Source organism: Rhipicephalus microplus, chromosome X, assembly GCF_043290135.1.
Source record: "Rhipicephalus microplus isolate Deutch F79 chromosome X, USDA_Rmic, whole genome shotgun sequence".
NCBI lineage: Eukaryota > Metazoa > Arthropoda > Arachnida > Ixodida > Ixodidae > Rhipicephalus > Rhipicephalus microplus.
In genome coordinates this window covers 313088382-313102638 of record NC_134710.1, presented here as the reverse complement: position 1 = coordinate 313102638, position 14257 = coordinate 313088382, and the positions used below count along the sequence as shown (strand labels likewise).

Genomic DNA, 14257 nt, shown 5'->3' with positions numbered 1-14257 from the left:
AGTCAAGTGATTACGAGATATGAGTGAAGAATGGTGTTTGTGTGTGTGTGTGTGTGTGTGTGTGTGTGTGTGTGTGTGTGTGTGTGTGTGTGTGTGTGTGTGTGTGTGTGTGTGTGTGTGTGTGTGTGTGTGTGTATATATATATATATATATATATATATATACATATATATACTTGCATTATTTCAAACACTAGCAAATATGGCAAAATGATTATGACAAAGCTAAACTGGTGACCTGAGTAGATTTTATGAGAACACCTTCACAGTATGAAGGATGCATATGCATACACATCCACATCAGCTGTGAAAAGTGAGCTGTGCTAAAACTTGCAAACATTTGATTTCTCTTGCACTATAAGCATTATTTCTAAATAAAATTTTGCAAATTCAAAACCAATTATTGTAAATGCAGACACCTAGTGTTGCACCAAGGAATATATACACTTTTCATATAATATTGACACTTCCCAGCTCCTCCTTTTTTACAACTTGAAAAAGAATAGTAAAATATATTTGCAAATTTAGAGAAAATATGCAAACTGCTTTTACCATATTAATAAAATAACAATTTGCAAACACAAAGGCCAGAAAACACAGGCTGCCTACTAACATCTGCTACTATGCTCTCCATGGTTTAAACAGTATGAATAAATAAACAATATCAAGGCATTTCTCCTTTCCCAATCTGGCAAAACTTTATAGGCAAGATGGTCTACTGAAGTACTGTGCAACTGTTGCATCTTCAATGAAGCACGATGATCGCAGCCCAGAAGGTATGAACAGCGAGTACATTTAGTGGGCTATTTCGTTTTAGGATGCACGAGGGCATCAAAACATGGACTGTATGCAGGCACTGGCAATGTCTACATATTAGTTCTGGCAATAACTTATGCTCAAACAAGAGTAGATCTTTTGAGGGCAGGATTTACTTTGCTACCAGTTCAGAGTATCACAACAATGATAAAACTCCCAAGGGAGCATTTTTCCACGCTGAGTACATGTGGCTCGTACACATTAATACAAGTTATTTTCATTGAAATAGACCGCTAGAATGCCTCTGTACCATCACTAGTACTGCACCCACATTTAATGCGCTACCATAAGATGTTCACGAGGTCAAAGCGAAATTTTACTAGTTTTATAAACTTGTAGGGAGCAGTAACCCTTATTTGCTAGGAAATATAGATAAATTCACAATAAAGCTGAACTGGGAGCACTGCAATAACTACAGTAGCAAAAGTTCAATGAAGAGCACAGAATTTTCATAGGGTTTACATACAAGAACTGGGCATACTTTTAGAGGGAATTTCGACGGCAGATTCAGTACACTTCTTGTAGCAGTTTTTCTGATCCAGGTGGAGCAAGTCTTCCATAGGCAGATTGAGAGTGCTCTTTGTACGTTTCATAGGTCTATTTGGAGCAGCTCTACTGCCAGATCTACTGCACGGAGCAGCTCTGTACTGCACAAAAAAAAGCAGCAGATTAGACGAAGTTTCAAGTGCCCAGTGCATGCACTGAGTGTGGTGTACTAGGAAACCAACTCAACGTACTGCCCGAGCGCCCCCTTCTGCTGCACGCCCTGCAGGATGAAAACAACATAAAATGCGAGGAATGCTGGGCACTTCCAACAGTAGGTGTGTGCTAGCGCCCCCTGTCATTTGCTATGACGGGAGTGGCTGTGTTTCATTTGATGGATTCCTTCAGTTGCCCTCCCCAAAAGTGGAGTGTTCCAGCACAGTATCCATTGGCCACTCCTAATCCGCCTTTGGAATTCACCATCAAATAAAGCACAAACCATGTACACAGATGTTAGTCAGATTCCTAATGATTGGCCCTTTATGTAAGAGCTACAGGTTCCAAGATCTGTGCACAATAACATTCCCAAACCCCTTTCTAACAACAAACTACAGCAGATGCAGTGTCACAAGGCAAAATCAACCCTAGAAGTAATCTATTCATAACATGTACCCTTCCAGAAACTGCCTTCCCTAGGAAATTTATATAACTATAGCTGTAGTAAAGCCTACCTGTATCAATACGAATAAACGCAACAAAAGAATCCAGTCACTACTTCACTGAACTAGTATCCAATGCAAAGCCAACTCTGATCATGACAGCTGCTCAAGTAGGCATATGAAGTAATCGTGCTGGCCCATTAAACTTGCTACATGAAACTTGCATACGACATCACTGCTAAAGTTGCTTCCAAAAGATCTTTACTTTTTCAGTGATTAGGGGAATCTGATCTCGCTAGAGAATAAGATTACCATCAATCTCTTCAAATACATGTGCTCAAGTAGCCAAATTATGACCAAGTGACAGCACCATCATGCACGGTCAAGTCCTTAGTAAAGGAATTTTTATCTTCTAATCAAATTAAGAAGACTATGTTACATATACTGATGCAAACATGAATTTTCTAAAGAAATTTTAAGCCAAATAAACTAACTACTTTTTTTTTTCTTTGCAGCTTCCAAAGGTAAGAACTGTGAAAAGCATTTTGCGGCAAGGTGCCAGCATAATTTTTTTTTAATATTTACACGGTTATGATATATATGTGGGGTTTAACATCCCAAAACCACCATATGATTATGAGAGATGCCGTAGTGGAGGGCTCCGGAAATTTCGACCACCTGGGATTCTTTAACGTGCACCCAAATCTTAGCACATGGGCCTACAACATTTCTGCCTCCATCAGAAATGCAGCCGCCGCAGCCGGGGTTTGATCCCGCCCCCTGCGGGTCAGCAGCGGAGTACCTTAGCCACTAGACCATCGCGGCGGGGTCCAATTTGCTGTCGGCATAACGGCAAAAAACCACGGCAGAATATGCGCAAAAAGCAATGGTAATTTAGGTATGCTGTCCATCAGGCAGTCGCCATGCCCGCTGAAGAGATCGCAGAAAGGTTGCGTCTTTTGTAGACTGTACAGAGGTGACGTCACTCCCACAGGGTAGGCGTTGTCAAGTTGATGGTCCAACATATCTTTGCCACGCGGAGCCACACCTAAGAGTTACAGTTCTATCCAGTCGCTTGCTGTCGGCACTATGGCAAAAAATGAGAAATATCCTGCAATAGAATGCATTGGGCACCCAGCCACAGCACCCGGTAGACAAGGTCAGCCCGCAAGCCAAGAGAAATTCAGGGAGCATATATTCATGATTTTATTTGATATCAACCGTGTTGTTTCAACAGATTGTTACATCATATACAGTAAATCTAAATGAAAGGTGCTATGAAACAGAAGTAAATCCAAGTATGAAAATATAAAACTACAAAAAGACAGCAAAGGATACAGGATAAGTCCAAGTCAAAGTCCTCATCTTGGTACCGCTTCTTGTTCTTACTTACAACCTGTTTGATGCGTGCAGTCATGGTCATCCTAGACCAACATGGAGAGAGCCACCCTGCACAGTAAGTAGCATAACAATACTGACTGATATGTGAGGTTTAACGTCCCAAAACCATCATATGATTATGAGAGACGCCGTAGTGGAGGGCTCCGGAAATTTCGACCACCTGGGGTTCTTTAACGTGCACCCAAATCTTAGCATAACAGTATAGCATAACAATACTAAGGAACAATTTTTTTTCTCTAATTTAGATCACCAGACCTCCAGCCTTATTGAAGAAACTTGGAGAAACCTCACACATGCAGACATTCAAACATGCACATATACACAAGAACGCATCTAAGAAACTAAAGTAAAACAATCCGGTATGCGTGTGTGAATGAGGAAATGCCAAGTTGCGCCGCGTTTCTTCGATACGACTAGTTACCAACTGCCCAACAGCAAGTTCTAATATGCTATTCACGTCAGTCTATCCATGTGCAATCACAAGCCGCATCGGTTTGAGATGTGGCCGAAACACGCACACCAATAAGAAAACAATTTCTAAAGCTAATCTATAGAGTAAAACCTTATACTTAAGCCTATGTATATCTCCTCGAGCAATCGCGCATACAGTTACACTGCTGCATTTAGATTACTTGATTCAACGCGGGTGAACAGAAAGGATCCAACATATCAGAGATGTACATGCACAAGTTGGGTAAACAACATATTCCAGTCACTGATGAATAATTCCAGTCAAAAACTGGATCCACTTTAAGATTATCAGTGTACACAATCATGGAAGCTGCTATAGTCTATACCAGTGTGCGTTTTTTTATCGGTGCACTTGAACTGCTAACTCAATTTTTACATCTCCCTGAATACAACACAAAATAATGATTATATATTGCAATTATGGGTCATTATTGATTGATTTGTGGGGTTTAACAGCCCAAAACCACTATATGATTATGAGAGACACCGTAGTGGAGGACTACGGAAATTTCGACCACCTGGGGTTCTTTAACGTGCACCCAAATCTGGGTACACGGGCCTACAACATTTCCGCCTCCATCGGAAATGCAGCCGCCGCAGCCGGGATTTGATCCCGCGACGTGCGGGTCAGCAGCCGAGTACTTTAGCCACAAGACCACCCTGGCGGGGCAATTATGGGTCATTAAAATGGTGCTTGCATACAAAAGCAAACTGCTAGTTACAAGCAAAAAGCAGCAGAAATTATTTATGGGTTGTGCGAGTAAAGCGTATTCAACAATCCTGACAGACAATTATGCATCACACACCACGAGTTCATGTTAGGCCAAGGACTTTGAAGGGGTCTATTGATCCACCATCATTTGAAGCATTACGGTTACAGTAGCTAGAAAAGGGCTTGGGGTTCTGCGAAGCATTGCCAGATGTGGCAAACAATTGTGTCCTTTTACGACTACAGCTAGACAACAGCACCAGCGTGACATTATGCCTGATTTCTCATACTCCAAAAGAAATAAGTGTTTCTCTAGAGTACATAAACATCAATCTCCATGTTTATGCAATAAGTCATTCCCAATGTACGCAAATGCTAACACTGAAAAGGTGGACAGACAGTGTAAGGCACAAATGCAGCGATATCGGAATTAAAAAGATAATGTTGGTGTTTGTTCAGGGAAAGAATGGTTATATAAGTAAAGAGAAATATAAATTTTGAAGGACTGCCCAAAAATGGTCACAACAATCCCTGTGATCAGAATAGACTTCGAAAAATCAAGGTGTTATATCATGCATTATTCTACTAAGAAGCTTGCTTGCTTTGGAGACATGTAGACATACTCTTTTACAACTTAAGGTCCACTGCTATCTATCTCAAAGCGCCGTTCCCTTTCGAGGTTGTTGTACATTACTTTAATTTTCTGCAGATTGATTTTAAGACCTACCTTACTGCTCTCCTTGTGTAATGCAGTAATCATGAGTTTCAATCGATCTCCTGAGTTACTCATCAAGGCAATGTCATCAGCAAATTGCAGGTGATTACTAAGATACTCTCCATTAGCTCTTATCCCTAGCTCTTTCCAATCTCGGGTCCTGAAAACGGTAAATAGCATTGGGAAGGTTGTATCCCCTTGTCTTACAGCCTCCTTGATTGGTATTCTGTCGCTTTCTTTATGGAGCACTAAGGTGGCAGTTCATACACTGTATATTTCTTCCAAGATATTCATATATGCTTTGTCGACGCCCTGATTCCGCAGTGTCTGCATGACTGCTTTACTAGTACACGGAGACCAATGATTGATTGATTTGTGGGGTTTAACGTCCCAAAACCACCATATGATTATGAGAGACGCAACACACGGAGACCAAAACAAAACACATTGTGTACACTTTCTCTTACGTAGAGTAGTAGTGCAGACCGCCCTGTAGCGCAATATGCCAACGATATTGCAAGCTGCTGTACAGCTTCCATACTTTAAAATGGGCATGCCAAGCAAGCTCACACCATACAGCGAACTCAATACTTGTGGCCTTGACATCAAAGCAACAAGACTTTCGATGACTCACAAGCGGCTTACATACATGTCACACCTTGCCACTTCCTGGGATGAGTGTCAGCCAAAAGGGCGACCACGTGCTTTGTGGTGAAGTGGCAACAAAGAAATGGAAGGTGCATTCTGAGGGCCTACTCCAAAATTTATTTTCTTTCTTAAGACAAAAAATGATTTGATTAGACTTTCTTCATTACTTTACCATGGAGTGGTCTATCATAGGTCACATCATGACAATTTTTTTTCTTGAACCGCATCAGTACGAAAAATACGGTCAAACATGGGACAAGTCACGTACTTTTGCCAGTTTCGATTTTTATTTTTTCAGGAAGATTTGAAAGCGATTTCATCTCTAAACACTTTTTTACAAAAGTAAACATTCCTTTATGGATCAGTACCAATGATGTTGGCATTAAAAAACTATGGAAACATACAGACAGCCACTAACTACAAGAACTCACTAAAAGAAAGCGTTATAAAGTACACTGCCTTCTGTGTGCCTGAATGGCATGGTAAGAAAAAGGTGTTGCCTTTCGAGTGAGCACACTTTTCGCAAAGGAAATCCGAGTGGTACAGTGCAATAAAACAATCTACTTATTATAAAACTAGCTGAAGAGAAAAAGCTCAGGTCTGCAGCTGCATGGTACTCCTAAATAATTGTGAACAGTTCAACGAGGCACGCAATGCACGGTATGCGAGCGTTTTTCCACCTCAGTGGAATGTGGTCGGTATCGAACACGCGACCTCGCGCTGGGCATAGCCTCCAGGCAACCGTGGCGAGAATGAATGAGAGGAGGCGCTGGAACGACTAAACTGACTGACTTGCGAAAAAGCAATTTGTCTCGTGAGATTACGTTAGTCTCCATTTAAGCGCATTGCTTAAACTGCTCGTGCCAAGTGCAATCAATGACAGCCAAGAAGACAAGTTAATGAAACACTTTTAACCACGGGCTACGCTCAAAAGCAACCTGCACGATCCCATCCTGCGTGAACCACTTCGTCGCGTTTAAAAAGCTTGAGCTATGAAGTGCGAGTACACCTTTCGGACACAAGTTAGCTGAACACCCACTTGTAGAGCGCAATACTGTAAAACGTATACAAATTCATTGCGTTACGGTATCCACAATTACACATAACGAAAATATAACCAACAACGTTACTTAGAACACGTACGGCAGCCAAATTCTTCTTCACACTGGTTCTTGAAACTCATACTGGCAACGCAAACGCATGAATTTACATGACACGAAGGGAAATGCCGCGTGCTGCAACTGCTGTCGAGAAAGAGACAACATGCGCAGCAGTCACGATCTCACTGCTAAGATTTTAATCGCATTTAGGGGACGAATGGGCACCCGATTTGCTTCACTCACGACTGCGCAAACTCGGCAGCCAGTGATCGTCCAGATACTCTTAACAAAAAGGCTAACGCCACGAAATAATGACGAATCCGCTTCAGTCACAGCAACGATGACGCTACCTGCGCTACTGGGCAGCCGATATGCAATGTCGTTCAGCCAAAATCACTAGTCTTCAGCCGCGATCAAGAAATAAAAAAAAAAAAAACCGTGACCAGCAGGCGACAGCTGATTGAGCAACGCCGGTTCTCGCACGACGGACGACGATGGAGGCGCGGCATGTCCGTTTGCGCTGCTCGTCGATACGATCGAAAAAGAAAACACAAACGAAAGGAAGAGAGGCCCGGATAAATCTGTACCTCTGCAAGTCTTTCGTACCGCTTCCTCCGGACAAAAACCCTCAGGTTCGGGGCCTCGCACCGAAACCTACGCTGAACTGGCTCGGCGCCGCGTAATGCGCGGATAACATGTCCGTTCCCACTCTATGTTTGCTCGTTACAATGTAAAGAATGTGGCAACAAAAACCCAGTCATGATGCACGGACTGTGTGAAACCGAAGGCTCAGCGCGCGCAAACATCCGAAAAGACTCACCTCAACGAAAGGAACCGCCGAGGGTCTCCCGGCGCTGTGGCAACAGTGTCGCTCGGCGGTTGTGTCAGCTCCAAAGGGTGATCATCTTACGCTAGCGCGCATATGTAACTCAGAACAAACGGGCCACCGGGCCCGCGGCTCGTTTACACAAACTGTCCTCGGCGCGCGGACGGCATCGCCAGTCGCACGAAGTCGCGTACGGGCCTCCGAGACGCGACCGCTCACTTCCGCGGTAGGTGATGGGGTGGGGGCAGTGGGGAAGGACTCGGAGCGGAACTCAGTGGCGGTGCTGCTCCTCGGCGTTTGCGAAAGGCGGCCGCCGAATTGCGTAGCACGCCGATACGGCACCCGAGGCAGTTTCCCCGACACGGACTGGCCACATTCGCACCGCTGGCGGAGCAAGAATATCGAGACAGTTTTTTTCTTGGACCGATCTTAAGCCTAATACTGGATGCTAGCCTATCAGCACAGAACAATGCTTTCGGGTCTTCCCATTCTCGCGGAGGGCCTAGCGAACCGCGTGGTTTGTGTGGCAGGTCGGGCCACACTGCGGAAGGCCCGAGACCGGAAATATGTTTTTCGTCGAGAAACACTCACGGTACCGTCTTTGCGTACAAATGCCACCAAAATCGAAAGCAAGTGCATGGATCACTCCGGCCGGAATCATATGCTACAACCGCATAACACCTACAAAGCTACAGCCTGCAGCTCCGTGCTGCTTCTGCTGCTTGCTGGCTTCAAAAACCACAATTTATGGCGAGGGTGATGCCAAGGTCGCTGCCAACGCCATTTTTGTTTCCTACGTTTGAATCATTGTTCTGATGTATTTGTCATTTTTCTCCTTGAGCGTAGCGTCACTTGACGCAGAAGGACAAATATATTCGGGGCTTCTTTAAAAAGATCCTCGGCCACAGGAAATATTACTAGTCACTAATAACCGCGACGCTACTACAGTTAACATCAAAAGTTTCTGCAAAACTCGCTTTATTGATCCTATGTTGCCATGCGTGGCAGCGTAGACAGACCGGCGAAAACACAAAAAAAGTAGCGTGTAAAACGTGCACACTCTCAACAGTTAAAGAACGTTAAATTTTGCGTAGATCTATTACTAGAAACTTATGCTCAGATACACACGAGTAATATTCTTTTTCTCTGTATTGCTCTCCTCTGCTCACGCACCCGACTAGACGAGACCCTATCATTTGTGGAAAAATCTTCGCGCAAGAAATAACTTGATTGTTTATTACTATTAGCCAAAAGTACAAATAGTCTAAACGCTCAAATACAAAACGTTTGTTATTCAATCAAAAGTAAGAAACGTTGCCCCAATAATTTTTAGTTTCGGTTTCGATTTTTTACAGCTGTTCGATTGGGCACCGAACGACAGTCGCCAATCATATTGTGTGTATACCTTGCCCACTAAATCTCATACAGCTGAGTTATAGACATGTAAAACTAAAGTGACACGTCCCCTCTACTTTCGATGGTATTATTGTCTGTTAGTTTTCATTATTGTTGTGTCCAACAAAAAAACGAGCCCTTAAGTTTACCCTTTCCTTTAAAAAAAAGAGGGCGATTTGTTCATTTTCAACTGTGAATACAGACGCTCAATTGCATTGTCCGAATACGTTTTACCGTTGTAGCAATACCAGATCACGCGTCAACTGTGCAGTGTAAATTTTTATAAAAGGGAACACGCAGGGGCGTGGCCTGCGCTCTGTCACGGCTGTCTACAGCACCATCAACCGGTAGATAAAGAGAGGGAGTATGCTTTTCGCGTCATTACTAGCAAACGAAACAAGTGATGACCGTTGGACAAGCGCTGTTAAAGTGTGCTCCGGCTCTCTCGAAACGGGCGACGCCGCCAAAAGCGGGCGCGCTTTCTTTGTCTGTAAGCTGATGGTGTTGTAGGCAGCCGCAGGAGAGCGCAGGCCACGCGTTCGCCCACCCTTTCATAAAAAATTGATACTGTAAGTACATAAGCGAGAACGCTGGTGCCAATATTTTGTGACGTATCATGTGCACGTAGATGAGATAAAACTGCAATCACTTTATAATGATCTACAAGCGTAAAGCGTTAGTTAGCAACACGTTCGCTAACCCGCAGTATTTTAACATATTGCCACGTTCTCCCTCAAGTTTGGCTATCGCCCCGTTACACTGTTCGTAATCCCAAGCGCAAACCACACCTGCAGTGTTCGAGAACCTTCGTGACTGTAGTACATAATTTCTTTTTAAGATCACGCCCACTTTGCGAGTACTACAGATTTAACGCTATAATAATCGACGACATGTGTATAAATGCCCCCGTGCTCCGCCGCTTGTCAGTTGATTACCGGCCGACGCTATCTTCGCCGCTATCAGCACTATCAGCTAGCGCCAGTGTGTTGCTGTAATCCGACCTTCAGTTTCCTGGCCACAAGTTCGGCCGAATAAACAGTTTCATCGTAGCATCAAGTCCGCTCCCTTGGTCCACGTCACAACCCCGTGACATCTGGTGGAGGTGCTACTTCTTTCATGTGCCGGACGCCCCCGTCAAGCCGTGAACCCAGCCCACGTCGCGAAGAACACACCAGCGCCAACGACGAGCATTGATTTAGCCGCCGGTAACAAGGTCTGTAACCGAAGACCAAGACGTTGACCATGGCGACAATTACAGCGCCTGTGCCAGCTGCAGCACTCCTGCTTCGGCAACCCAAAGAGCCGCCAACTTTCCACGGTTCGCCACTGGGAGACCGGGAAAGCTGGCTTGAAAGGTTCGACTGCGTCACCATCTTCGGCGACTACACTGCCGATGACAAGCTCCGGCATGTGTATTTCGCCATAGAAGATGCTGCTCGGACCTGGTTCGAGAATCAAGAGCGAAGCCTCACAACGTGGGACGTATTTCGCGTCAGGTTCCTCACCACTTTCGCAAGAATACGTGGTCCGCAAGTAGAAGGACGCAGCCCTCCTGAAACCCATGTGCAGATGCCGAATGAAAACGTGGCGGTATTCACGAAATATATGATTGAACGTTTCCGTCACGCTGACATGTTTTTACCATCACCACCCACTTGACCGAAAAGAAAAAGGTCCGTCTGTTATTGCGAGGAGTCAAGTAAGAACTCTTCACCGAACTGACCAGGAACCCGCCAAGACGGTCGCCTAATTCAATTCGGAAGCATCTACGTTTGAGAAGACGCTCGAGATGTGGACACGGCAAAACAATGGTAGCTTCTCGTGTACAAGCTACGTCGACATCCAAGCGCTAAGAACCACCGAACTGCGTGAGACAATCCGAGCAATCGTGCGCAAGAAGAGCTGCGAAATTCTTCCTTCAGCACAGCCTCACGTGGACTCCATCGTGGACGTCATACGCCAGATCCAGCAATCGCTGGGCGTTATCATCCTCCAGAGCCGCAGCTGCAAGCCATGATATATGTTGCTGCAGCCCACCGTCAAGCGCTTTCTCTACGCCCATGCCAAAACGCCGTCTCGTCGTACTTTCGTCGCCAGACGCCACCATCGCCACAACACCGTCGACGCGCCCAATCGTTCGCCTGCTGGACAGCGCAGCGCGACCAGGAAAACCGATGTTTGGCGTGCACCTGGCAACCGCCCGTTCTGCTACCACTGCCACTGCGGAGAGGCTGGCCACGCCTACCGCCGTTGCCAGTACCGACAGATGGGTCTACGGGGCTTCGACGTCAACGCGCCGTGTACACAACGGGGTAAACGACCGCATGACATCGCTGACTACCACGCGGAAGTGCAGTCGACACCCGACAACCTTATCGTTCACCGTAGCCAGGCCGCTACGCCTCACCACTCCGCTAACAGCACACCGGCCCTGCTCGGGGCCGAACTCCGATCCCTGGATACTCGGAAAAATAACCCCCGTATTCACAAACGCTCATCGACTCGACTTTTACTTTTCACTTGACAGGGCACTGTGCCACTGCTCGGCTGAAAATGACGCTGCGCGCTACTCAAGAACAGCAGCAAATTATCACTGATATGCAGTAACTTGCCTTGCCTAGAGATGGCGCTCCCATCGGCTTTCTCAAGTGAAGGTGGAGCGTTGAGTGGAGGGGCGTTCTAGAATACGGGGGTAAGCGCAGCAACCGATGGAGGTGTGGTTGGTTTACGGCGAACTAGTGAAGATCCTCCGAAGGCGACGAAGGTGACACCGCAACGAAATCGAAACCACCCGCCGCAAGACGAAAGATGTTTTGACGTCGAAACTTCGCAGCCTGAAGAAGACGTCATGACTCAACGTGGAAGCAGCGGAGCAAACAGACATATATCCGTGATCCGACACCACGACCCAACCACAACGCATGACGACAAACCAGCGACCTTGACGTAATATTCGACGGCCACCTAGTCACTGCTCTCGTCGATACTAAAGCCGACTATTCTGTCGTCATTAGACCTCTCGCGACAAAGTTGAAAAAAATGAACACTTCATGGCAAGGCCCTGAAATTTGGACTGCTGTAGGTCACCTAATAACGGTGACAGGCGTATGTACAGCAAGAGTCACCATCAATAACTTATCCTGCGAGCATTGTAATCTTACAACAATGCTCCAGAGATGTGATACTTGGAATGGACTTTCCAAGTCAACACGGCAGTAAAATCCAGGTTCTTTCTGTTGTTGTAGAAACCAACTCTCACCACTCGGCGCCCGAGACGCACACCCCGAGGTGGTATAGCAAAGTGGGAGACGAAACGGGCTGCCGCTGTTCCAATAGCGGCAATTGACTTGCTGGTCACTCGAAGATGAAGCAGAAATGCTGGAGAAGTTCTAGTAGGCTGAGAAAAAACTTGTATTTACAGACTGTACAAAGGTTACGTAAGTACGGACATCAACGTTACACAAAAAAGAAAAACCTTTTGGAATTGAACCATCTTCTGTAGGGCGACGCAACGGTATTCGGTAGAGCCGATGGCGTCTAACACCTCAAGCCCGGTTCAGAACGCCTGGCAGAGCTCCGGGGCCTTTTCTTATTTCCTCGTTGCTCCGCCCTTACACTCTCGGCGAATCGTCGTCTGTTTGTGCTCTGAAAGACAGTATACACATGGTCGATCAGAAAATCGCCACGAGAATGCCACCTTCATGAACGTGAAGGGCTCATGCCCCGCGTCCCAAATGACACAACCAAAATCGAAATAACACAAAACTAGAAAAAGTCATAGATGATTGGGCAAGCTCCGCGGCACACAATTATGTAGAATTAGAGCTACACATACTGGGCTTTGGCGGCCATAGATCAACTTCTCCATAACACGTCAACATCTTGACGACGGGGCAACAATACGCCTGTCCCCTTTGCGCTGTAAGAGTAATCGCTCGCGGACCGCCCGTGGTTCCACTTACGAGCTCGATTGTAAGAATTAATGCGGCAGCAGTCGAAGACACACCACGACGATGCGCTATAAATCGCCGACTGGGCGTCCGATCATCGTGACATCAACCACACTTTCACGTGCCGCCAGCCCACCCGCTTCCGAGAGCTGCCGGAGCTAAGCTAGGCCGGGACAAAAGGGTATCGGTGACCTCCGAGTTTTCGCAACGTGTGCTGCCTCGAAACGGCGTGCGTGAACACAGCATGCGGCTGGGCTTAAGCTGAACAAAATTCAGTAGTCACCGCGCCGCTCTGGGTCTCGGAAGAGGCCCATTGATGCGCCGACTGCCAGTGCCGTGAAGCAATTAGGGGGCCGTTACAATGACGTTTATAATCCCACCTATTTTGTTGCCCACGTGGTGGTTGGTTTACTTATCTGAGTTAACAGCACCTGGAAACACCCGACCTTCTCTGGCGCTGCCGAACTACGTGGCGCACCATGCAGGCGCGTATTGTCTGAGCGGTCACGGCAAATCCGGTCGGACACGCTCCAACTGAGTGCCATTAAAACAATGCTGCCTGCGAAGGGCTGATCTGGCTCCCCAAGCTTACGGCACAAAAACTAACTGCCGCGCAACGAAAGGCTAACCGCGGTCCTACAACGGCACTGTCATCGACCTGAGGTTTGAGTCAATCCCAATAACCTCAGAAAACAAGCTACTGACCCCAACAGCGCCAAGGAATCTCGCATTCAATATGCTAGATAAGCAGGTCATCGCACCGCCTTTCTCCGGCGCCCTCATTTCCGTAGGCACCGAAACAGCAGAAAACCTTGAAGGGGTCATCGAGGGCCATCAACACCTTCTATAATTTGTCAGATTTGCGTCGCAAGAGGTACAGCCGAGCTGCGTGACGGCAAAGCAAAGGTGGCGCAGAAAAACGTCAGCCACGAATACAGGCACCTCAACCGTGGTACAACGGCCGCTTACATCGACGAATTCGTGGAGGCCTGCAGTTCATTCACCCTCTTCTATCCTGCCGATGCTGCTTCGACAAATTGAGGTCCCAAAGCGGTTTTCGATGTCATCCCGAGCCTTTTGAAGCG

The 14257-nt window shown here is 46.3% G+C and overlaps 1 protein-coding gene across 3 annotated transcripts in view; it reads right to left on the bottom strand.

The window, feature by feature from the left end:
* LOC119186234 (phosphatidylinositol 3,4,5-trisphosphate 3-phosphatase and dual-specificity protein phosphatase PTEN) overlaps positions 1-8132 on the bottom strand; it is a 121758-nt gene extending 113626 nt beyond the window's left edge. The window contains exons 1-2 of one of the 3 annotated variants that reach the window (XM_075879512.1): positions 7822-8132; positions 3296-3406 (exon numbers count right to left, since the gene is read on the bottom strand). In XM_075879512.1, coding sequence (XP_075735627.1) covers positions 3296-3380 — 85 coding nt within the window. In that variant the 5' untranslated portion in view covers positions 3381-3406; positions 7822-8132. Of the gene's footprint in view, positions 1-3295; positions 3407-7044; positions 7214-7821 lie in introns of those variants that run through there. The other 2 variants (XM_075879511.1, XM_075879513.1) reach the window with 2 other exon arrangements.
* Positions 8133-14257: the final 6125 nt, after the last annotated feature.